General features: G+C 35.8%; 1 protein-coding gene across 41 annotated transcripts in view; it reads right to left on the minus strand.

The window, feature by feature from the left end:
* Nucleotides 1-20,598, minus strand: part of LOC108048432 (microtubule-actin cross-linking factor 1) — a 71,034-nt gene extending 50,436 nt beyond the window's left edge. For 22 of the 41 annotated variants that reach the window (XR_001769486.2, XM_017129058.2, XM_017129084.2 and 19 more), the window contains exons 1-7: nucleotides 10,444-10,597; nucleotides 6,777-7,449; nucleotides 3,145-3,206; nucleotides 3,043-3,060; nucleotides 2,911-2,970; nucleotides 2,502-2,591; nucleotides 2,253-2,423 (exon numbers count right to left, since the gene is read on the minus strand). Coding sequence is in view for 40 of the 41 variants with exons in the window: in XM_017129058.2 (XP_016984547.2) it covers nucleotides 2,253-2,423; nucleotides 2,502-2,591; nucleotides 2,911-2,970; nucleotides 3,043-3,060; nucleotides 3,145-3,206; nucleotides 6,777-7,263 (888 nt within the window). In the remaining variant the exon portion in view is untranslated. Of the gene's footprint in view, nucleotides 1-2,252; nucleotides 2,424-2,501; nucleotides 2,592-2,910; nucleotides 2,971-3,042; nucleotides 3,061-3,144; nucleotides 3,207-6,776; nucleotides 7,450-10,443; nucleotides 10,598-20,145 lie in introns of those variants that run through there. The other 19 variants (XM_017129101.2, XM_017129072.2, XM_017129068.2 and 16 more) reach the window with 9 other exon arrangements.
* Between the last annotated feature and the right edge of the window lie 4,569 nt (nucleotides 20,599-25,167).

Here is a 25,167-nt window from a genome sequence, read left to right on the forward strand (position 1 = left end):
GGCTCGGAGCAATTTATAACTTAACTTAAGTGAGCGCCTTAGGACGATTACCTGGCAGCCGAAAAGTTATTGGTTTCAATTTGACGCTTGAGGTTCACTAAACGATACTGAAACAGTAAATACGTTTTACGTTAACTGGATAACATAAAGTATTAGGTATATGAATACAAATGAATTAACCCAAGATAGTTTGGGAGTCCCAGAATCAACGAAATTCAGGACTGGTATTTTTTATGAAAAACAAATTTTTTTATCTAGATACCCGTTGATGAAGTTCTAAAATTTAATTTTCGTTGTTAGCAGATCATCATTGAAGATGATTTTAACTTTTAACTAACTAGAGCGTGCTAAACCTGTACAAATTAAGCTAAAAGCTGTCATAAATAAGTACTAAAATATACGAGGATCATTGAAACCACGTGTAAAGTACTAGAAAATGCTATAAAGCTCAACAGGTTTTATGTCTCAAGTACATGTAAAGTCTCCGATTGATTGCTTTATTTTTGCTGTTTTTGTGGGTGGTGCATAGATCAAAACGATTCGCTTGCACAATTAATAACTTAATTACAAGCTGAGCAGCGTTACAAACTGCCAGCGGCTGCTGTTTAGAAAATTGCTCCGCTGCTTATTATTATTTTGTTCACCTTTAACAATATATTTTCTCAGCGTTGACCCATAAAACGCCGATTATAAATTATACACAAAAAACAGCTTCGCTTTGTTAGCCAAATGGAAATAGAAATTATGTCATAATTGCAAGATGTCGATTGCGATTTGACTTAAGATTTGGATAACTACAAATTAAATTAGACTGAGAACGCTGTAAGGCAAATAATTTGGTATGCAAAACAAGAAATATCCTTTTAAGTCGATCAGTGTGAATTTGCATATTTTTTCAAAGCAAGATTGGATGACATCAGACACCCGCAACGGCAGTGGCAATATACATAAATCCTTGGCGGCAGGCAGGCAAAAAATAATGAATAAGACAGAAAACAGTAAATGACGGTTAAGCGGTTAAGTTTCACATTGTCAAGTGATTTGCAATTCGTTCGCCTCAATTGAATAAGCGCCATTTGGCAGGCTCAGTTGCGTGTTGCTGCTGTCGTTAATGTTTCTGCTGCGGCTGCGGCTGCTGCCGTTGCTAGTTGCTGTTGCCTCATAGTCGCTGAACTGACAGCATCATGGAGCATTTATGCGCGCCATCGATCAAGTCAAAGTCAATCCGCAGCCTCATCGACATCCAGCGACGACTTGAAAATGCATCTGCGTTCGTAGCAAGTTACGAAATATACAAGATTTGTACTGCAGCCAGTTGACACACATACTGCGGAAATGCATTGCGACGATGTGTCAGTGTAAAAAAATAAAAACTTTGGTTTTTTTAAATATTACGAATTCCTATTAAAGATTATTTAAAAAGTCATACATTAATATAAACAAAATATGACTACTTTACATTAATAGGATAAGTAATATATTGTTTATATTTATGTATAAATCTGTAATAAGAATTCGTAATATTTCAAAACAAACTCAAAAAAAATTCTAAAAATTATTTTGAATTTATTCATTCTGATGTGCCTCATATATGAATTTGAAAATATATTTTACCAAACATCTCTACTTTAATAAAGATAAACTTTATCCGTCTTTATCGAAAGCAATAAACAATGAATTTATTTTTTAGAGATTTTTTATGCAGTTATTGAATGAGTGTTGTAACTTATTTTTCTGTATTATATTGCTTTGTTTTAAACTGCATCACAACGCTGCGTTTCTCTGGCTTGCCTTGTCGCCGCCAGTTGTTGTGTAGGTGGCCGAAACCACTCCCCCTACCCCCGGCTTTAAAGCCTACTCACGGCCTTGCTGTTGACGAGAAACTGTAGCAGCAGCAGCATTGTTATGTGTGTCAGTCAGCAGCGATGGCAAAGAGAAGGCAATCGGGTTGCCTTAAAAGGGAGGGCCGCGTTCGCCAAAAATAGTTTTAGGTAGATCGCGCGTTGCTTGTAGCGTGTCAAGACTGTGGCTGGGTTGTTGTGTAGGCTGCTCGCTGCCAATTCGGCTCAATGAATCGATTCAAACGCCCAGATGAAAACAAACTCTAGACCGGGGGTCACCTTCAGTCGCAAGAGTGGTACGTGGGCGGAGCTGTCTCGCTGACTTTGAATCACTGCCCACCAAAGCAGCGCCCACAGTTTTGCTCCAATTGCTCAATCAATGAAAATATATATATTTGTCCAACAACTCACCTGGAAGTGCAATATAATGGTCCAGATCAGGCCCAGGGTCAGCTTGGGATTGCCATCCACAATATCTTCCGCGCGTATGTTGACCAATTTGATTTTCTTGTAACGCAGAAAGTCGAGAGCCATTTGTGCATTCTGCAGCATATGGAAACGCATTTTACCCTTCTCGCGTGGCTAAAAAAAAGAACACGAGTGAAAAACGTTGGCGAGAGCGTGACAAAACTGCTAAGAAATCAATTGAACAAAACATACCAGGTGTTCGCCAGATAGCACCTCCAGGAGTGAAAGTAAATTGTGACCATCGCGCAGATCTTCGAACAAGTCCACCACACGACGATTCGCCTGCAGGTGAGGGAGGCGGTTGGAAAATACAAGAAAAGGTGAATTTAAATAAATTAGAGAGTGGCCCAAAGAAAAATACATGCAAACAAAACCACTCGAAATTGCTGGGACTGAACAGCAAAACAAACTGCAAGGTAAACTGAACATGTTGGATAAGCAGCGCAATAAAAACTAAAGAAAGCAAAATTAATAAAAATTGATTGTCCAAAATTAAATTTTATTTGCAGAGTTATACAAACTAAATAAAATTACAACAGTCTCCTTTTTAAATAGAAATATTAAGCTTTAAATTTGGGTAAGCCTTTAATACTCGACTTACAGACTGAGAACAACAGGGTATGCCATTTGTGGTTACACAAACATGAAGCATAGTATAGGTCTGAAAATCGTAGGAAAATCAGTTTTGAAGTTCATAAAAAGTTACATATTTTTAATGATTACTGGGGAATACCTTAGCATACTTCCAATGCTGCGTGAGGAAAAAATAGGAACAATTTAAAAGTGTTTTGTGTTTGAGGGCACTCCTTATAAGCTTTAGCGCTCATCTACTCACCTTTTTTAGATGTTTGTTAACCCATTTTGTGAAAGTCTTCTTTTGAATGGCATCGCGTTCGTCTAAACAGAGGAGTTATTAAAAAAAAATCGCATATTAGTTTTTCTTGATAAACCTGAATTTGATTAGTAGTTGAAAATCGTGCAATGCTTAAAAAGTTTGTGCCGAAAGAAGACCCATCTTAAATGGAGTCATTGCTGACTAGGGAATTTTTTACTTATGTAAAGTGCTCAAATTTTTAACGCCCACATTTAAAGTTATTAATTTATGGCATAGAACAATATTTATTTTGATTTATTTTCGATATTTTAAGTAGGGGAACTTATCTTAACGATAACTTAAGTAGGGAAATAGAATAATTTTCGTAGAGCTTTAATTCACTTTTTAGGGAAAATATTCCAACTGTTGCTAATTAAGGTTTTATTAGAGTTTGAACTGTGGGTGTGTGATTTCCCCATTTACCCCTTTTATTTACCCTATATGTATTGCGGTTCAGGGCCTCGGTAAACTTTAGTCAATGTTTGGCCTGATAAAAAAAAAAACCGATAAGAAGTGCGAGGGCTGAAGCTAGCTAACTTCAGCTTTGATTTGTTGGTCTGACGAATGACGTGTGTGTGTTTCTTTGCGGGAATAACTCGTTTACAGAAAGGCTAATGGTCATGTTGGCTAAACTTTCGGCACAAAAATTAAGCATTTGCAAGTTGTTAAACGTTATTGAGGCAATTAGTAAACTTGGGTTTTTGACTGATAACTCCATGCAGGGTCAAGACTAGGCACTAATTGAAGTTAACCACTCTTTTTTATCACATCTAATCAGCAAAAAACAAAAAAACGTTCTGCCAGATACATTACAAAATCAAACCCTATAGAAAATTTAACGTCAACGAAGCAACGTGTCGAGTCAATTGTAAAAGAATTAAATCGACTGATAAGCCCGATAAATTCAAGTGCATTGAGCAATAAAAGTAGTAGAACAGAAAATAACCAAGTCATATAACGAACAACAAAGCAGAAGCTACAAAGCAAAACAAAAGCGCTAAAAGATAAAGTATAAAGTTTCGAAGAGAACGAGAATAGTTAAAGTGAAGCGATCCCAACCATTTTAAATAAAGAGAATAAGTCATGTAGATAGAAACATTACATATTCTCTTTAACTCAGTAACATTTTAGTAACGAAGCCCTTGGATATGTATTACTGAAAGCTTATTTACGGCTGCCTACGCCACTGATAATAAATATATACTGAATCTGTTCAGGCGACAATTTGTCTAACGAGCCGAAAATCAACTATTAACCTAGTTGAATAATCAACATAAGACCCATGTTTATTGATAAACAATTTGTAGAAGAGTCAGGCCAAAACTTTTTGTCAAATACATAATGAATCATTTATTCTCCTCAACGATAAATGATAAATTTGATCTGGTGAGTTTAAAGTCCAAATACAGTAAACTACACCTGGAGCTCACATATTTGTTAGGCGAATAGAAATCTTGGGCGCAAAGATATAACATAAAGGATTTATTACATCGGACCGTGTTCTTACTGTCAGTTATCTTTGATTAGTATTTCATAGAACTTGGCTGACAATAACTCCGGAGCAGTTTATGTCTTTAAAAATATAAAAAAATATAAATGAATTTTATAAAACATGTAACATTAAATGTACAACCATTAAACAGTTACTAAGTTAACTGAACTTAATAATTAAAATCAAAAACTATATAAACACGAACGCAGAACTATCATGTTAAAAACCCGGTTTGTAACCCGTAATTCTATCGTAATTAAGGTTCGAGCCCTGAACCGATCCAAAGTCGGAATTGTCTGAGCACACATCCCTGATTTAATAGAACTTATAAACCGTCAATACCTCACCTCTCTCTACAGAAAAGTTAACACAGAGAGAGTAGGAAATGGAGAAACGAAAAGACCGTGAACTTGTTCCAATGGCTGCTGACTCATCCGCTAGCAATTTTTCATTCAAGCTTAGGATCCAACTCTCAAGAACTCTCTCATTCATTAAGGGACCCGAATTTTTGCACAAATCTTTCTGCACGATTGCATGCATCACAAGCCGATTCGTAATCGGGCTTATTTTTATCTTCCTCTAAGCCAAGAACAACACACAAAGAGTTCATAAATATTCAAACAAATAATGATTGTGCAAATGTGTACGGGTTCCGCCGGCACAAATACAGATACAGGGTAGCACTATCTGAAAATGTGTCTGTATGCGGTATTTTGAAGAGCGCGTGATGATGTCACGTTCTAAGTTGAATTTGTTTTCAACGATTAAACGTTCGTTAAGTTGTTGTAGAAGAGTTTGGAGGAGCTTATTTGTTATTTGTTAATGTTTATTTTAGTATTTAGTCATTGTCATTGATTAGCACACTTAACCTTAGAGAGACGTTTAATAACACATTTAGATTTCGGTAAACTAAAAAAAATTACGTAGAAGTATTCCAATTTTTGTACAAAAAAAAATATCTATGTATTTCTATTTATTTATTTATTATTATTTTAAGTTAATTAAATAATTTTTATTTTTAATAAAGTACATTGCGGGTTAATGAAATGCCACTTTCTATTTGTTGTTATTTTTTATGAAGGTCGTTTGCTTTGTGTTTTGACCATTTGCAATCAACGATAAGAAATTTACGCCTTTGCCCGATATAAATTATGAGCTCACACTATATTATAAGCATGTGTATAAAAATGCACTTCAAATGGAATTCAAAATATTTATTTTTCTAATCTGTCAGTTAACCAAAATCACTAGCTAGCGCCTGAAAATATGTGTCAGGCTTTCTAAAACGTATACAAATGACTTCACTAGGAAATACTTGGAATTCTGAGGTTTTGGGGTGTAGGAATGACCAATACTTATCCGATCCCTATTTTAAACCCCTATTTAACTCAAGGTCAATTTGGCACCCTTTTATTTGATCAGCATTTGATGTGCCAAGAAAGGTGCGACCAACGGTCTGAGAATTTGTTTGTATTTGACCAAGAAGTGTCACCACTTTATATTTGGTGATTGTCGGAATTGGTAAAATATTTATAACACTTAAAAAACCATCAAAGATATGAAATTCACTGCCATAAAATTAAGTCATTTTATTGTCTTAGCTCTGCATAATATAAACTTATTTATTCTTCACCTCTTTTATCATTAAAGAATCGTTATTGATATTTTCCTTGTGCCACTACTATTATTTTGACCGCAATTGTATTCCACATTCCTCCGGTTTTTTTTGTAAATTCCGACCAAAATCTTTGAACCAGTCAGGAACACTGAATATTTGCTTAAAACTTCTGTGAGCCCTGAGATATCACTTAAGGAGGGTTTTTACCTTGACCCCATATAATTTGCTCACAAGCTTGGCTTCCGTCATATGTGGACGTTGGAAAACATGTTTTCAGATTAGTTAAGCTTAGAAATATATATGAACCCGCGACGGATTCATAATTAAAATTCATACAAACAAGCTATAAACGAAGCAAACTTGAAATGCAAATGATTTCCGCTGGGGCAATTAATAAATCTTGGTTGGTTTTAAAAAGAGGAAACATCATAGAACTGGAACAACACATGCCACGAAGGAATTGAAATCCTATTTCCCACTTACGCATTATATCCCAATCTTCTATAAAATGATCCCAAATGGACATGGTACCTTTGAACTGGGTAAGGGCATCCTCGTAGCCACCTTGAGGCTGTGCCTGGGTGGATGACTGCTTGGCCTTTTTGGGTGCAGCTGGACTGCTGGTCTCATAGAGCGGCGAGGATCCACTGCCCGCCGAGTGGCGATGGTGGTGCTGTTGATGGTGTTGATGACTGGTATTATTGCTGTACACGTCCCGATCTCGCTGCTCCCGCTGAACCTGCTGGTACTCCAGAGATCCATTTTTGCCAGATGGTCCCACTCCAGCACCACCCGGAGAAACGGAAACTCTTGCCGGCGACTGACCGCTACTGGTGGTGGCATGGTGGTAGCTCTGGTGGTGGTGCGTCGTCTGTCGCGAGCTGCTTCGCTTCATCGAGCTGCTGCTTCCGGGCTGCTGCTCATTGGGATCAAAGCCCAAACGGTCTTTATAGTAGGAATGCGATGTCATCTTGCGGGTGGCACATTAAAAGACTCAGATACACTTAAAACTCTTCGGACACACTCAACTTTCGCCGAAAACTCGTTAATTTTTTTTCGATTCTTAGCACGTTTTGGAGTTTATGTTTGTTTTGCGATGGCACTTTGCGATTTTTATTTTGTTTTTGCTCTCCGTTGGCTGAACCTGAAGTTGGTGCTGGCAAATTTAAATATATTTGAATAACTTAAGCTGCGATGATTCAGACTGAGGCGCCGCGATTCGCGTACTTGAACGTGAAATCATCAGAATCAGCAATTGCAAATGAGTTGCAATTAGTGAGATACCAAAAAGAAAAGTACTAAGCACTAAACTACATTTAAGTAAAAGTTCTCGGTGGGGAAGTTAGCCATCACACATAAAAAAATTTATATTTTAAACTAATATTTTTTTTCCAAAAAAAACTTGTTCTTGAAAGTTTTTTTTCATACTTTATGAGAGTTTAATTTCTTTGATCCTAATTGTTTTTGGGATCACTCATATATATGGTAGACCCAATAATAATTTTCCAAGCATTTTTTTCTGTGTTGCGTTTCTCTGTATCTGAGAATCTTACTTTTTGTTTTTGCGCTTTGCCGGCATTTTGTGCCAATTGGCCCTGGTCCAAATGAAAAACGTGCTGCGCGAAATGTATCTAGCAGTTACACTAGTGTACATGATGCATTTGTCGCCAGGGGCGAACGAACTGGCGACGCCATGTATCCATCAGATACGGCTACAGATACGGATACTGAGATACAATGGGGAAAGGGCGCGATCCCGATCGTTTCACTTTTACCCAGCAGCCAAATTGAAATTTATAAAGATAAATTGAAACTGAAATCAGACGCAGCTGCACACACAATGCTCAAATAAAACCGTACACTTAAATCATTTCATTTCTTGTCCACATTTCTTCCTCCATTTTTGCAATCTTGACAATGACAAAAATGCGATCCAATTTTTTCGTGTACTTTCATTTGCAAAACTAAACAAAAAAATCTGCCCGATTTTGGAGTTACTTTTTTTGTGGGTGATTTCATTCAATTTACGAGGTCAAGTTGGAGCTGTATTTCTGGATCGGACCCGTAAGCACAATAAATAAACGACTAGTAACGCAACCAGCGACGCGCCCAGGAGACGAGTTGTCGCTCTGATTAGATACGAATACAATTATATATACCCATAGGCGTATGTAGATATGGACGGACAAATTTCTTTTTTGCTCTCTCAACTCATTTTTTATTTAAAGTAGGTGTAGTTACAAAAGGCTATTTCAATTTTTGCCCTGCATTAAAGCTTTCTAAATGTTTTATTATGCCTAATTTTTTTAAATTTGATCCTAACGATAAAATTCTAGAAACGATCGTAATAAACTTTTAAACTTTCGTCGTTTTTTATAATAAAGAATTAAAAAATGAAAACATTGTTATTTAAGGAATTATTAAAATCGGTATACCAATATCCTGGATTGGTAAGCTATAAAGAATCGATCTTCGCAAAACGTGCTAGGGTATTTAAACTTCAGCTAACCCTCTCTTTTTTCAATTTGTTTGCATTGTATGCTTTAAGTATTCATTTTTGTATGCCAACGCTGAGCGTAAAGAAGCTAAATGACAAACAAACATTTTTCTTGGTTTTTTGTGAACTTTTGCTTTAATTTTGGTTTAGGTTTCAGTTTTGGTCCATTGGTTTTTTAACGATTTTATTTATTTCTCATCGTCATCACTATTTTGTGTATTTTTTGCTATTTGCATCTTTCGTTTTGCTGCAAGTGCCTTTTAACAATTTTCACTCATATTTTGTTTGTTTCTTATCGTTACGGTTTTATTGTTGTTATTTGCTGGCTTCTTGTTTTTTATGCATTTTTTCCATTCACATGTAAAATCTCACACAAATAAGTACACGGAAAGTATTTCCCCACTGCGACTGTCTGAACTTGGATTTTAGCCTCTCTCTTTCTTCCCCCTTTTTCCTCCTTCTTCGCCTCACCTGACACTTTGTGGCACAGTTATGCGATTTCTGCATTTTCTCTTACTTTTCTAAGCCAAATGTAATCAGGAGAGCCGGAATTAAGTATTCCTGGCATGTCAAGAAAACTGTATGTTCAGAACTTCAGGTAAAATAAAAGAGAGATCGCATAAAAGAGACGGAGGGAGAATGGAGTGTACACATACAGAAACATTATTAATTAATTTTAAAATTTTAAGTTTAACTGGTTTTAACGTATTTGTGTTTTAAAAGATTTGACTTAAATTTAAAAATTTAATTTTTAATTCCTAAACAAAAAGAAATTGTTTAAAAATGAATAATATGATACATTTATTTAAAATTTTACTGAATGTATTGCACCACTTTTTGGTTCTATATAAAAATAATTCACTTTTCTCTTATCACAATTTTGAAACTTTACCAATTTTCTTTGTTAATAGAAATTTTGATTTTATCATAACTTAAAACTACCTGCGTAACAAAAATAGCAAATTTATGATTAAACTAATCACTACTATTTTATCACTAAGAAAAATTTATAATTTCACCTTTCACCTGGTTTTTTTCTGGGTGTAGTGAGCTGTGCCTGCGTTTGGCATGACTAATTTGTCTTTATAAAGAAAAACCCAAATGAAATACAGACTACAGTGCGACTTTGTGGATTTTAGTGCGTGTGCAACGATCACAAATCCGAGACCAGATCGCCCCTAAAGAGCAATTCAAGCTCACCAAAATCTAAAGAAAAAATCTGACAAAAACTGGTTATTGAATGAAAAGCTAGCAGACGACAGACAACAACATGAACAATAAAAAAAAATGGCAAAAACAACAACGCACAACTAAAACGAAGTTGGGAGATATTGAAAATTTCTTGTTTGCGACAGGCAAATATTTAAAAAATGCAACACAGCTGCTGGTTTTTCGGGAATATTAAAGATCTGAGTTTTTGGTTTTCAAGTATGATCATTTATCGGTTTAGTTTATTTAGGACGATAGCAACGTCGGTCATTCGTTCAGTCACTCAATTTAATCATTTATTTATTATTATACTGTTTTGGCGTCGTTGTGGCTTCAACAACAATTTTGCACTAAAGATAAACGCGGAATTTTTATGTAAGATTTGAATGTTGAATTTTAGGGAATTAATATTAATTTTTGCACTTTGTTTTAGGTTTTTCTCACTTTTTTAGTGAGTGTATGCGTTAACAAATTGTTGTTTCCACACCACACACATATATATGCCCGCAACGCACGCACACACACAGTCACTGGTAAGAGTACGAAGTTCTAGCAGAGAAACGCCCAACCGCTCGGAATCGCGGTCCAAATTTGACTGAGCGCCGTTGAGTTAAGCGAACTCACTTGGGTGCTGAGAAACAAAAGTTGAGATACAAGAGCCGAGAGAGAAGATACAAGAGCGAAGAGAGCTCAGAGAGTGAGCGGGGGCGACAGAGTGTAAGTGAGCGGAGCAGGTGTATTCGCCCAACTGACTGCGTGGTTGTGCAGAGTAAACAGTGCTCAATTCTGGAGATCAGTTGCTTAGTTTGAATTGAGTGATTAAACTTCTTCAGCTTTGCTCTTTCGCTTGTTCAGTTGTTCACCAGTTCATTTCTTTTCCGCTTAGTTCATCCCTTTTCCCAGTTGATTGAAACCAAGACAAGTTGCCAGAAAAAAGAGCAAAAGAACACCCAAAGATACAAAAATTAAAATAACAGAGAAAGGCATCAAATTACTTATTCAGCAAAAGAGTTAGGAAACTATTGATCTTTGATCTAGAAAAAACTAACCAAGTCAGTTAGCGCAGAACAACTGAGCAAGAGAACATCTGACCATAATTTGTGATCACCTTGGTAGAATCTACCTGTAAACCAGGAGAGCAGAGCGAATGCCGCTCTTTAAGCGCTCTTCGCAGCTTAAGCCACCACATTAATGCCCAAAATTGCCTTTGAGTATGAGTAAGTGCACTGAGAAAAAAAATAATTATGATTATTACGTTATTTTCCAGTCAATTTACATCATTAAACTACATTATTGTTGGTTGATTTTTTTTATTTAATTTTTGATTTCAACAAATTTTCAATAACTTTAATTTTATTTTCCAAATGGCAAAATTGGATATTGGAAAGTACTATAATTAAAAGGCACTACATAAATTAAATGCATCAAGTAAAAGTCTGTTTGTTTTGTGTTACTTTTTGTAAAGGATATATATTTTTTTAATTTCTTTCAGTGTATGCGAAATATAAAGAAATTCCTCATATTTGGTCAGTGCGTTGGCTATTTTTTATGCGGGCCAGAGGAAGCCGCTTAAACATGTGGGCTCGCCGAGAAGAGAGAATAAAAAGAAAATAATATAAGCCGCTAATGGTCATAGCCGTTAATAAACAAAAAGCCCTAATTTGGCTCTCGTCTTTTTTGTGGTTTATAAACCAAGCCGCAAAGAAAAAGTCGTGGAACTAGAGGGAGACCTTAGATCGACACGCACTTGTAAACAAATTTGGAAACTGCAGTTGAAAGAACTTTTCAACTTGCCATAAACAAACCAAACAGCGGACAAAAATAAAATATTATGTGTAAAAATAGTAGAAGAATCCATAAAAATGTAAGATGCAATATATTAGAGGAGAGAGAGTCGAATGTATTTCGATTTATCCACTCAAGAGTGAATGCTAAGAGAGTTCCCCGAACAGCTGAGATGCATTACTTGAAATTACCATAGCTTTTAGATAAACGCGTTATAAAAATGGAAAGTGGAGTTTTGTACTGCTACAAAATATAAGTAAGCCGATCGGATCTGAAAAGCAGCTATCGAAAACAGCTGTTTCGCTTTCAGCGGAAAAGCTATGCAGGTGTGAGTAGTAATCACTAGTATTCGATCATCACAGTGAGTCAGGTCGAAAATGTGACTAAGCCTCTGTCCATAAATAAGTATCGGATTTTTGGCGTAGGCTTAATGCGACCAAGTTGGCCTTTTTTCGCTTCTTAAAAAAAAATATCACACAGACACCAAAAAGGTAACACACCAAGAAAAATAAGTTCAGACTAAAAAATAAAAAGTTGGTTTGGCATTAACAATTTGTATCAACAAAAAACAAAAGTTAATTGCGTTCAATAATGGTATCAAATAGACAATGGTGATCTTAAAGGGAATAGCTTAAATTTGTCATTTAATACTTTCTGTAAGGAAGATATTTTTTTCCGGATAAACATTACAAAATAAATTTTCTTTATAATTATAAATTTTTTATAATTAAGTCATTTTTTAATTCTCCACTTTTAAAAAATTAACTATAATTCATGATGAACAACAACATATAATATAATAACATTAACATATGCTGAACATGTTGGTCAGCATATGTAAATGTTATTATATTATATGTTGTTGTTCATTGAAAATATATATATTTTTTTATGGTTTTTTACTTTTTAGTTAATTTTTGGTTTCATTTTTGATTTAATTTTTCAAATCTGCCTTTCTTTCGGCTAGTGCAGATATTGTCTGTTAGCCCACCTTCGTTCATTCATGACTCTCAGCCGGAGTCTCAGTCTGGTTTCCGCCTGAGTCTCAGTCTGAGTTGAGTGATTCCCTGCCTCTAGATTATCCAATTCATCCACTCCAACACTGGGCAGTCATCTAGTTTTCCTCTTTGAAACCTAGCTTTCTCAAGTGGACACCCCCAGACAATTGATATGTATATGGTATATCCACCGTATTAAACGCAACTGTTTTTTCATGCACTTGCTGTGGTGGTTTTGATTAGTAATTGCCGATCGTCCACATCATTGAGCAGATTTTGAATTACCACGCCCATTGGCACTTGGGGAGCAAGGAGGTGGAGGTTTTGGGAAAGGCGCCGTTTAATTGCCAACTGATTGTTATGGCATTTTGAATTGCCTTCTGGCACGCCAATGAGTTTAAAACATACAAATGGACTAACAAAGTGGGAGGGAGGAGCTGTCAATTTGCGTGCCAATTAAGCAAGGATTTTTATATAGGGGAATCGGATTTTGATTTAGTATTTATTGAATAGAGTCACCCACTTAATAAACGAGTTGCTTGCCAGCTGCCGCCCATAACTACTGCTATTACTAAACCTCTGCCCACGCTTACGCCCAAACTCTTCGGAATTCCGCCTGTCACAACCAACATCCGTCCCAAGGCAACCAGCAAAAGCCAGACAACTTTACGAAAAAACTCAACTAAATACTCAGACGTCGCAGCAGACAATTTCCCGTTTGTCCGCAGTATGCCGGCTATTGAAACTGCAATCGAAGAAAAACGACAATTTATTCGCACAACGTCATGTTCTTAACATACATTGCCAGAAGAATTAAGATTAATGATTATTTATTTTGATTTTCTAGATATTACTGAATTTAAAATCGACTTAAACAAAACCGAAGCAGTCGCTTTAATTAATTTTAATATTTAAGTTCGAAAGTAAGAATATAAAGTTAATGTGTTTTTTTTAAATTAATATTATTTGCTCCTGAATTAAGATCGTTTTTTTTCTCAAATGTTATAAAAGTATTACTTCTATACGCAATTTAAGAGCTTCCGTTCTTTAAAATTTATTCTCAAGCTGAGCAAATTAAACAAAAAACAAGAAAGGAAGCAAACTTCGGCAAGCTGAAGTTTATATACCCTTGCAGTTATTACAAAACGACTACATTTCGATTTATATTCCTATATTACTAAAAACAATAAAGCTATGTCCCTTTTGCGCTGCATTTGGCCATCGTTTCTATGGCAGCTATATGATATTGTTGTATGAATTTAATTTAATTAAAACCGTAATTCCATAATATTTAAATATTACAAAATCCCTAAGAACAACAAAAAAATTTAAAACAACAAAGTTATAATTTTTTTGAATTTATTTATTTCCGATTATTCCTATGGGAGCCATATGATATGGTCGCCCGATCCGGCTCGTTCCGACTTATATACTACCTGCAATAGAAAGACAACTTTTGGGAAAGTTTCAAGCTTTAAAACTGAGGGACTAGTTTGCGTAGAAACGGACGGACGGACAGACGGACGGACATGGCTAGATCGACTCTCCTAGGAATGCTGATCAAGAATATATATATTTTATAGGGTCGGAAATGTCTCCTTCACTGCGTTGCAAACTTTTGACTGAAATTATAATACCCTCTGCAAGGGTATTATGAGAATTTTTGATTGTCGTTTTTTTTTTTGATTAATTCTCTCAATGGACTATTTTTGATGATTACAAAACTATTTTTTGAGTTACATTGATCGATTTGACGTAACAAATTTTGTTGTGTGTAGAAATAAGCAGAAAGATATGTGTCAATGTGGCATTTAGGCTTATTGTCAACAGTCACTGTGTAAACACGGCGGGATGGAATGTCGGCTTAGTGTATACCCCCACTTCCTCAAACTCTAAACCGTTGAAAAGTCAATCTTTTCCTGTATTCATTTTTAGTTTTATTTGACTGACTGATTCCCATTTTGCTGGCTTTTTAATCAAAGGTGGTAAAACGAGAAAAACAATGGAATATTCTTGTAAGTTTACTTCACTTCAAGGGTGAACATCCCCGTTATCCCTTCCCTTTATAAAATGAGAAAGGGTGACCCACTGAAGCCAGACAGTCAGACAAAAAAAAACAAGTGTTTGCAATCCAAGTAGTGGGCGTCTCATACACTCATAACTAAATTTTTTACATTGTATTTTACTGATAACTATTTTTAAACTTATATTTTAAAATGAATGCTTAAAATATTTTAGATTTAAAATTATATTTTAATCTTTAAATTAGTATAAATGTTCTAAATAAAGATTTTTAAAAATATATATAAAACACATTTTAAAATATTTCTACAAGTGTATCTGGCTTGTTGTTTACTTTTATTTGCGTAATGTCATTTAAATGATTGCTCGATTGCTGACAAAGGCCAACTTGTTTCGCAGCAGTGACGTCATGGTCACTCCACCCACACAGACATCAGCAAAAACATCGCTGTGATATATAAAACAGGTCATAAATATCCATAAAGTGATTTTGACTGGAGCTGAGATCATTGCAATTTCTGTGAAAGCCACAAAAGCGGGAACGCCTTGAATAAAACTCCCACAGAGCAAAATAATGCCACTTGATCTAGCGAAATAAAATAACATTGCACAACATCTGCTGTAGGGGGAGTATACCGTAGCTTCCCCGTCTACAAAGTATCTTAAACTCGAATAGCCCGAGTGTCTCATTTCATGGCTGTTAATCGTCACTGGCAATTAGTAGCGTAATTAAATATTTGTGTACAAATAATTTGTACGAGTGTGCCTGCGTACATTTTATATAGATTTTATTTATATTCAAGTGCTTGGCGGTCATTCGCTTTGATCCAAAGTTTTCGTTTCTCGTTTGGAGTTGACAATTGACACACAAAATTGCTTATCTTAATGAGTCAGAGTTTCTTCGATGTTCGTGGATGTAGGGAGGATGAGGGACCGAAAGTGGGAGACAATTGTTTGGGAAAGGTGCCATATGGCGGAGCGTAGCCTTGGGGGAGTAAGATACCGAGATATTTACTGCATGTGCGTGTGAATATGTTTCACGAATATCACCTGTCAGCCAGGAAATCAAGATGTTTGCTACAGTTTTATTCTGTCATAAAAATTTTTTGATAATTATTTATCAAGCAAAAAGACTTCTTAACGACGTAAGAACTTAGTGACGATAGCACCTTAAATAAACAAATTTCCCTGAAAAAACATTTTGTGACGAAAAAGGAAACATTTTAGTGGAAAAGTGTTATATGGATATACAAGTTAAGAAATTCCAAGGGCTAAGCAGTCCCAAGTACACGAATTCAAAGATTTGAAAAAAGAAAGAAAAGGAAACGTGTAAATACCCTTGCAGCTTAGTCAAAATTGTTACAATCTATAAAAAAAAAAAACTTTAAGATATGTGTAATAGAAAATAGGCCTTTGGGTAAATTTAAGTTAGGTAAACATGGCAAGATTAACTCGCTCGGTGATTTTTCTGTTTATCCTTTATTTGCAACGATTAGCATTGATTGCTCGATTTCATATGGTTGATCATATAAAGGCCGCAAAAAATCGTCGGGTCTCAGAACACCTTTTTGTGCGATTTGCTTTTAGTACTTAAACTGGAGTGCGGACATTATTATATATGAAGACACGGCGATAGCCTCTAATGGCTGTAAAGATAAATGCTTGAACTAAGTCTGATTTCATTAAATAAACTAAACGGTATTTATAGGTATAAAAGTTGTCTTAAAAGGTGTAACGAGAAATGAAACTATAATTATTCTACATTTTTCGGAATGGGTGAAAAATGTACGTGCAATGGATTGCACCAGTTAATATGAATGAACCGAAACATATTTAGCTCCAATGACATTCTTCGAATGTATAAAGTATTCTCCCTCCACACGCCTTAGGTGCGATTCGTCACTACGAGGTTTGCCGTCTACAGTAGTGTTTTTTTCAAACTTTTTTTATTATTACACTTTTTACTCACTACTCGACTCATGATGCTTTCAACTCCTGACAAGTCATGTGTCACAAAGAAAAACCGATCTCAATAGTCTATAAATTATCATTTTAAATCTAATACAATTCATAAAAAACTCAAAAACTAAAAAAAAACTTTCAGAAACATACGAAAGATTAGAAAACGGTAACATCGACCTAATGGACGTTAGTGAATAGATTCCAGGCCACTTAAAACATTCATGCATAGCCTAAGAAGAATAATTACCCAAAGCAGTGACTGTCAATATGAATACAACGGTATGAAGAATAGTAAAAAATAGCGAACTAAGAAATGCAAATTGAATAGAAAACAATTTAGAGATATCAATACAAAAACAAGCAGTCCCCATCGAGATACTGAAACATAGCAGCAGAACGAGGAACACATAAAGACAATTAAAAATCGAAAAGCCAAAGGAGAATCGCCGAAAACAGGGAATGCGAATACGAAATAACTTCCAATGTGAAAAGTAAACAGAAGCAGAAGCAGGTAACAATTAAAGAATAAAACAGCCTAGAACAGAGAAACAGTTATCAGTTTTCAATTAACAATATCGTGTTCTGTTTGTAGGCGTATCAGTATTTTCCAAATAAAGCACAATATGCCGAAAAAAAACAGTTTACGCGATAAAATTGCAACCGATGATGAACGTATTGAGTTTTTATTTAGAAATAGTGGGAGTACTATTGAAAAATCGTTCATCATTATAGATTCCAATTTTTAAAACAAAATTTCAAGTTCTAATGAATGTTTTTAAATATTTAGTCTTGAATTTTTATAAACTCTTCAGTCCAATACAATTGACAGAAAGATTAAAGTTATTATAACATGAAAAGAAAATTTTGGTAAAAAAATATAGTATTAAAATACAACTCTGCAACTTTATTGAGGCCACTGTACTTCCGGTGGCAACCGACGTCTGTTGCCGGGCTTATTTGCCCATTAAAACCGATCGTGTACTTAAATGTGCTTGGCATATCTAATGCTGTTCCGTCAAATACACCCACAACCTAAAAACTCGCTAGATTTATTAATGAAATCTGTGCGATGCAGTCGGGGGATTGGCGTCCCAACTACATTTTTCGATGCGATTTTGACCAAGCCTTTTGACAAGCTTCAAAAAGTTCGATATCGATATTATACTAAGACGCTGTCGATTAACGGTAATGGAACAGGCCTGAGTGTTATCACCCATCTAAAAATAAATGCTGTCGTATGCTGTCAAAGTTATCCAAAATCGAATAGACTCGGCTCGAAGTATTATTGTCTGGCCAAAAAAAAATAAATATCTCATACCCACATGCAAACGTCCAAATTGGTTCACTCTGCGCAGGCGTAGCCCAAAGGTGAGTAAAAATTTAAAAATATTTGGCAATCAATTGTAAACAGAAGACTTAATGCAAATATGACACATCTAGATGATCCAAAGAAATGCGTTTTTAGGGTGTGCCCTACCTTTCATTACCTATTTTACTTTTTTTTTTTCTCCTTTTTTATAGAGCTTGTAATTGTTTGTGGAAAAGTTTTCCGTTACAAGCTTTGGCGAAATTGTGTGTGGGCTTATTGGCTCAAGGCTAATTAAAACTCAGATTCAAACAAAGAAGTATACGGGGAACTACACAAAAACTTTTCATTTCGCATGTGAAATCGAATTCGGCTTCGGATTTGGTTGTGGGCATGGCAACATAGAAGAACATTTGTAGAGGTTTCCCTCTGGGGGCCTTTATCACAGACATCAATCTGAATGTATTAATATCTCCACTATATAAACACATATTTAAGCTCGTTAAGGTAAAACCAGTTTTGTTTTCATTTTCATTCACCATCTTGGGCGTTTCTCACTTATTGAATAAATTGCAATCGAAACTAATTACAACGGAACACTGACGCATGATGAAAGTATCATTTCTGAAACAAGATTCAAGATTCTAAATTTTAAACCAATAAACAACCCGACATTTTAAGCATTTTGGATATGGGTGAGGATAAAAATGTCTTTGTTTACTCAAGCTTTTAAATAAAATGGAAACTAATATTTTTATTGTGAAGAAGATTAAATTACTAAGAATTGTAGGAACGTTTATTATCAATGCTTTCCAAAATTGTGTACAAAACAATTACTGTTTTAAGTAAAATTATTCTACTAATGTAAAAAATCTATTTATCTTTACCCAACTAATAATTGCCCTATATCAAGGACAAAATTAACTTCTATTTTTAGTGAACTTGATAACTTTAATCTTCTTTTCATATGCTAATTCTGATCTAAAATGTAATTTATTTCCGTGTGCTCTGATCCGACATTCTTCCACTCTTCGACAATCCCTTAAACGCCTCACCGTCAGAACTTTATAATAGACATAGCCTGGGCACAATGCGAAAAGTATTCAATAGACTTCGCATTCAGCTTCCATTTTGTGGGTTAGCCTTTTTATTGTGCGGCACTCACAATGCCTTCTGGCTGCGACGGCGACATAAATTTCGATTTTTCAGTTGCCATTGCAAAAACGGCAAAGGAGGGATGTGGAATATCTAGTACATACATAGTTCTGTGGGCCGCAAAAACTCCGTTGGCGGAGCAGAAATAGAATTACAAGTGACTGACAGACAAAACAGGAATGCTGGCACAGGGACAGGTTATACAGGGCGGGGGCCTACAGGGGATATGGCGGGGTATATAGTCGGGGGGATAGGCTGGGCGGAGGCTGCAACCGTTAGCGTGGAATTAGCGCATAATAACGCTGCAAAGCAGCAGAGCGAGTAGAAATGCGAGCACAGTTTGGCGGAAACTGCTAAATGGCAAGTGCAATGAACCGCCGAGAGTGGATATTTGGGTGGCTGGGTGGCTGAGTAGGGCGCAGTGGGTTGTCCAAATGTTTCCATTTGAAAAGAGGTATTAGCCGGAGGATTATCTTAATTATTTTTAGGTGATCATCTTGTATATACCTTACCTTACCTTTCAGGTACTTTTCATTTTTGAAAATTATTCGTCTAACACAAACGCCTTGCATGTTTATACTTCATTGATTACTATGGTTGCTCAATTACTGGTAGCATTTATAAGCATTATAATTATGGAGATCTAAAATTAGTTCTTTCTGATCTTTTATTACTCGATGATTTTTTAGAATTGACCTATTTCTATTTAGCTGGTAAAAATTAAGACCAATAGTTCCAAACATAATTATTTGGGAAAACATTAAGTCAAAAATGTAATTTTTATTCTATTACCCCATAAAGATTTGTAGAGAAAGCTTTAAAAATCCATAAGTTAAAAAATCTTCAACCAACAAGTTCCAAGTAGCACTGTAGCAAAATATTTGAAACTATATATTTGAAGATGATAGAAGCACTCACCTGCTATGCGCAGCACCGCACGATCCGCCGGATCCAGCTGCAGGATGCTGAGGGGCTTGTCCTTAGCCCATTCGCTAAGGGATTCGCGATCCATCATGATGTTGGCGGCACTCCCCGTGGACGCATAGATGCGGCGTCGCGGGCACAGCTGCTGCTCCGAGTGGTGCAAACGTGGCTGCAGCTGCAGCGTGGGGCACGATGGCGATGGCGATGATGGCGACTGGGATGGTGAATGGTGTGGCCGATTCTGGTACGGATGGTAATGACCGTGGGATCTGACGCCTCCGCCGCCGCCGAGGAGTGCCGCCTGTGGGGAATGGGGCGACTGGGGGGTGGAGCGCGAGCGTACGTAATTCCGGGGGGACGCCGTGTTTGCTGTTTTTGTATCTGCGAGGCGGTGCACCGGCAGCTTCTCGCTTTTGCTCTGATTGCACACGAGTTTCCCTGTACTTAAGCTTAATATTTTTTCTAACTAAAATTGGTATAGCAACATATTTGCTAAATTGTAATACTTTAACTGGAAGAAAAATAAAAAATGTATTTATATCTTTAGTTAATTAAATTTAAAAACATTTTCGGTTAATTTTAGTATATGTTTGTTTCATTTTTTATTTGTTCATTTTTTTAAAGAATGTTTTATTTAATTATATTGTTGTTATTTTCTTCCTATTTCACAAGAATTAGCCCTGCAATTATTTATTTTAAAATACCTAAAAGGGTGTATGAATTACTGTTCATAATGAAGCAGAAGCAGCCACATAGTTATTTTTGTATTATTTACCCCTAAGTAAAATAATTGCTTTTCCGACATTTTAAAAGAGTAAAACATTTCGAAATTCTTTTTTGATATTAACTTTAAAGCACAGCACTTTAAATTTAAAAGCACTGCATACTTTTGTGCTGCTTGAAAAATTCACTTCAAAATGTATTCCCTTCTTACTTGCATATTTAGTGGGAGAAACAATGTAAAGTTAATTAAATCAAGAAAGGAATAGTAATTCGGGCGGAGTTGAAGTTGCCTTGCAGAATACTCTGTTATTATATTCTCCAAAATTATTCATATGATGCATTCTTAATACTCATAAAAAATTCCGAATTTTATTAACTTTAAAAGCACCAAAGTTTGTGGCATTTCCAATCGTTCTTAGTTTTAGTGGCAGCTATAAGATATAGTCGGCCGATCCTTATGAAATTTGGTATTCTCGGATTGATTGGCCAAAAATAAAACCCATAGAAAATCCCAACTTCCTTAACTTTAAAAACACCAAAGTTATGGCACTTCCGATCAATCAGTTATATGGCAGCTATAAGATATAGTCGGCCGATCCTTATAAAATTTGGTATGTCGGATTGATTGGCCAAAAATAAAACCCATAGAAAATCCCAACTTCTTATCTTTAAAAACACCAAAGTTATGGCTTTTCCGATCGTTCAATTATATGGGAGCTATATGATATAGTCGCCCGATCCGGCTCGTTCCGACTTATATACTACCTGCAATAGAAAGACAACTTTTGGGAAAGTTTCGAGCAGATAGCTTTAAAACTGAGGGACTAGTTTGCGTAGAAACGGACGGACAGACGGACAGACGGACGGACAGACGGACGGACAGACGGACAGACGGACAGACGGACAGACGGACATGGCTAGATCGACTCTCCTGGTGATGCTGATCAAGAATATATATACTTTATAGGGTCGGAAATGTCTCCTTCACTGCGTTGCAAACTTTTGACTGAAATTATAATACCCTCTGCAAGGGTATAAAAAGAGGAAGGTAAAAGGTATGAAGATTTTTACTTTCTTATCGCTATGCTCTCATTTGCTCGCAGTAGATCATTAACAATTTAAGCAGAAAACAATAAGTAGTAAATATATAAATAGAAAAAACTGCTGATAATTGAGCATAGTTTAAAAAAAAAAACTGTGGCTATGACTTGAGATTGAAAAACCAATTTGAACGTAATTGTTGTTTTTTTTTTGGAAGGTATTCAGATAGATTTCTAAAGAACGTTTATAGATGTAAAAGGTGTGTTCCACAATGTTTATTTTGGAATTTGTTCGCATTGCTTGTTTTGGAACATATCCAGATAGATTCCTGGGGAACGGTTCTATAAACATACAAAAGATGTGTTGCGAAATGCTTGCAAAAGAATGCTTCTTTCTTGACAAGTTCCTCGTTGAAGAGAAGGCAAGAGTGTACTTATCGGCTAGGCATTTTGTGTGGAGAACAGATAAAGAAGTGATTATTGTAAGAATCCACTTCCGACTGGGCGGTTAGTGTAGATTTGTGCGTGTGTATTGTTTTGTTTAAGAAGTGCACCATGTCAACAAAACCAACAAATTCAGAGAAGAGAGAGCGACCGGTTTTTTAGCCATAGAAGAGAATACGCATGCACAAGTTAAAATACCGGAAATAAAAAAAAAGAGATACATAAGGAGAAGAGTGGAGAGAATTTTTATGCAGCTGGCCAAAAGCCATAAAAAACAAGAAGAACTAGAATTGTTATTGTTTCTGGCCCGTTATTGTGGCTTGCTTTTTCTCCCCTATTATTTTTATCACTCTTTCACTTTGGCAAAACATAGTTCAGAAATAATAAATTAAAATTTAACGGTAAATTGTCGAAATATTAAATTAAAAGACAAATTTTGATTTGGGCAATATGTTCAAGTGCTGTAGATATTGAAGAAGCCTAATTCTTTCGTTAAATGAATTTTACGTCAAAAATTGTCAATTTTTGAGAAGAGTACCTCAAAACTGTTTTTTTAATATGTTGTTATAGCTTAAACAGCTTTATTTCAGTATTTAATTGTTTTTTAACTATAATTAATGACCTCGAGTAATTCAATAACACTACAATTATAATTAATTAAACGCAAAAAAAATACATGAAATTGCAATTAAGATACCAAAGCCTATGAAATTGAATTAGTAAATAAGAATTCGAAACCCAAATAAAATCATATTTTACCCATAACTTTTCCTAAAATTTGCAATACTATTTGTATGTCCCCACCTGTTTTCAGCAGGTCTCAATGGCCAATTATCGCTGCTAAATTGTATTATTATTGGGTACGGCTCGATTGCCGCGTGGGATCGACGACTCGCTAGCTTTTATCAGCTGCTGCTGGCAGCACATAAACAAACTCTTACTGTTCAGCGTGGAGCGGTAAATAGAATCGTTCCATAAATGCCAACCGAGCGACTAAATTTGGAAGGTAATGGGAAATAGGTAGGACGTAACCGGGACGCTTAATAAGATTATCGTTAGTGGCTCTCAAACAATCACTCAACAGGTTGACTTACGTCTGACGGGCTTTGAATAAAAAGAGTTATCAAACGATACACAAGCGACGAAGAAAAGCGTTCGCATTGGTTTGCTCCCTTTTTTACTGTGTGCGTGAGTAGGTTTGCTTATCAGCAGATAAACGGGGCAACGTTTTTGATTGCGCTCATGACTTGATAAGTTTCACAGCGCTTATGAAACTTTGTTAGTGCCAGGGGTTTTCTACGACGAAAAGTAATAAAATCATATTAGATAACATACAACACACAAAAATAATTCTGGCAGGAACCTAAAAACGAAAGGCACAATTTAAGGATAATCGTGGTAAAAGAATCAAATTTTCCATTTTTTGGCACTTGTCCAGCACAACTTATCACGACGTGGCTCAGAATGGAAATGCTTTAATAATACTTTTAAGTTTTAACTTCAACATTGAATGTAAAAATTCCTGGTGAGACCTTTAGTTTATTTTTATACCCTTGCAGAGGGTATTATAATTTTGGTAAGAAGTTTGTAACGCAGTGAAGGAGACGTTTCCGACCCCATAAAGTATATATATTCTTGATCAGGATCAATAGAGGATTCGATATAGCCGTGTCCGTCTGTCCGTCCGTCCGTCTGTCCGTCTGTTTCAATACCGTTTGCGAGCTCAGTTTAAAAGCTAGCGATCTGAAACTTTCACAGTCGTCCTAAAACATGTGTACGCAGATCAAGCCTGAAAACCGCCCCGATCGGATGTCCATCTCCTATAGCTCCCATAGAAACAATCGGATATATCTTGCAAGAATGGAAGATGTTTCGCGCAGTGTAAAAGCTATTAACATAAATCTTTCCAAATCTTATTTTTTTTGCATACCTTGATCAGGGTAAAAGCGCGTGACGATCGGACGTCTATATCCTATAGCTCCCATAGAAACAATAGGGTAAAATCGGTTAAAATTTAATGATCTTTAGGATATTTCGGGCAGTATATAAGCTATTGACATGAATCTTTTCAAATCGTATTTTTTTATGCATACCTTGATTAGGGTAAAAGCGCGTGACGATCGGACGTCTATATCCTATAGCTCCCATAGGAACAATATACCTTATTCCTTTCGCTACTTTTTCATTTTTAGCAATTTCGGCAAAGTCTGCAAGGGTATTAAAACTTCGGCTTACCAAATTAATTTTCGTCACATTTTTATACCTTTGCAGAGGTCAGTCAAAAGTTTGCAACGCAGTGAAGGAGGCATTTCCGACCCTATAAAGTATATACATATATTCCGCGTGTCCGTCAGGCTATCCGTCCGTCTGTCCGTTTCTACGGAAACTAGTCCCTCAGTTTTAAAGCTATAAGCGTAAAACTTCCCCAAAAGTTGTCTTTTTATTGCTGGTAGTCGGAACGAGCCGGATCGGGCGACTATATCATATAGCGTGTTTTTAGCTTCATTGTTTTTAGTAATATAGGCAAAGAAATCGAAATGTAATCGTTTTGTAATAATTGCAAGGGTATGTAAACTTCGGGTTGCCGAAGTTTGCTTCCTTTCTTGTTTCATCTCTATTATTTCGCTATTTTGAAAACATGTATCGTGTTCGTTTAACGCGAAATATTTAAAATGTATACTATTATATTATTATATATTCTTTATAGGCTCGGAAACTCCTTTTTCTACCTGTTACAAACTTATCAACAAAAACAATATACCCTCTATACTCTACGAGTAACGTGTATGAATATATACAATAGTTAAAG

The sequence above is a fragment of the Drosophila rhopaloa genome, unplaced genomic scaffold (assembly GCF_018152115.1).
Source record: "Drosophila rhopaloa isolate 14029-0021.01 unplaced genomic scaffold, ASM1815211v1 contig_69, whole genome shotgun sequence".
NCBI classification, from domain to species: Eukaryota; Metazoa; Arthropoda; class Insecta; order Diptera; family Drosophilidae; genus Drosophila; species Drosophila rhopaloa.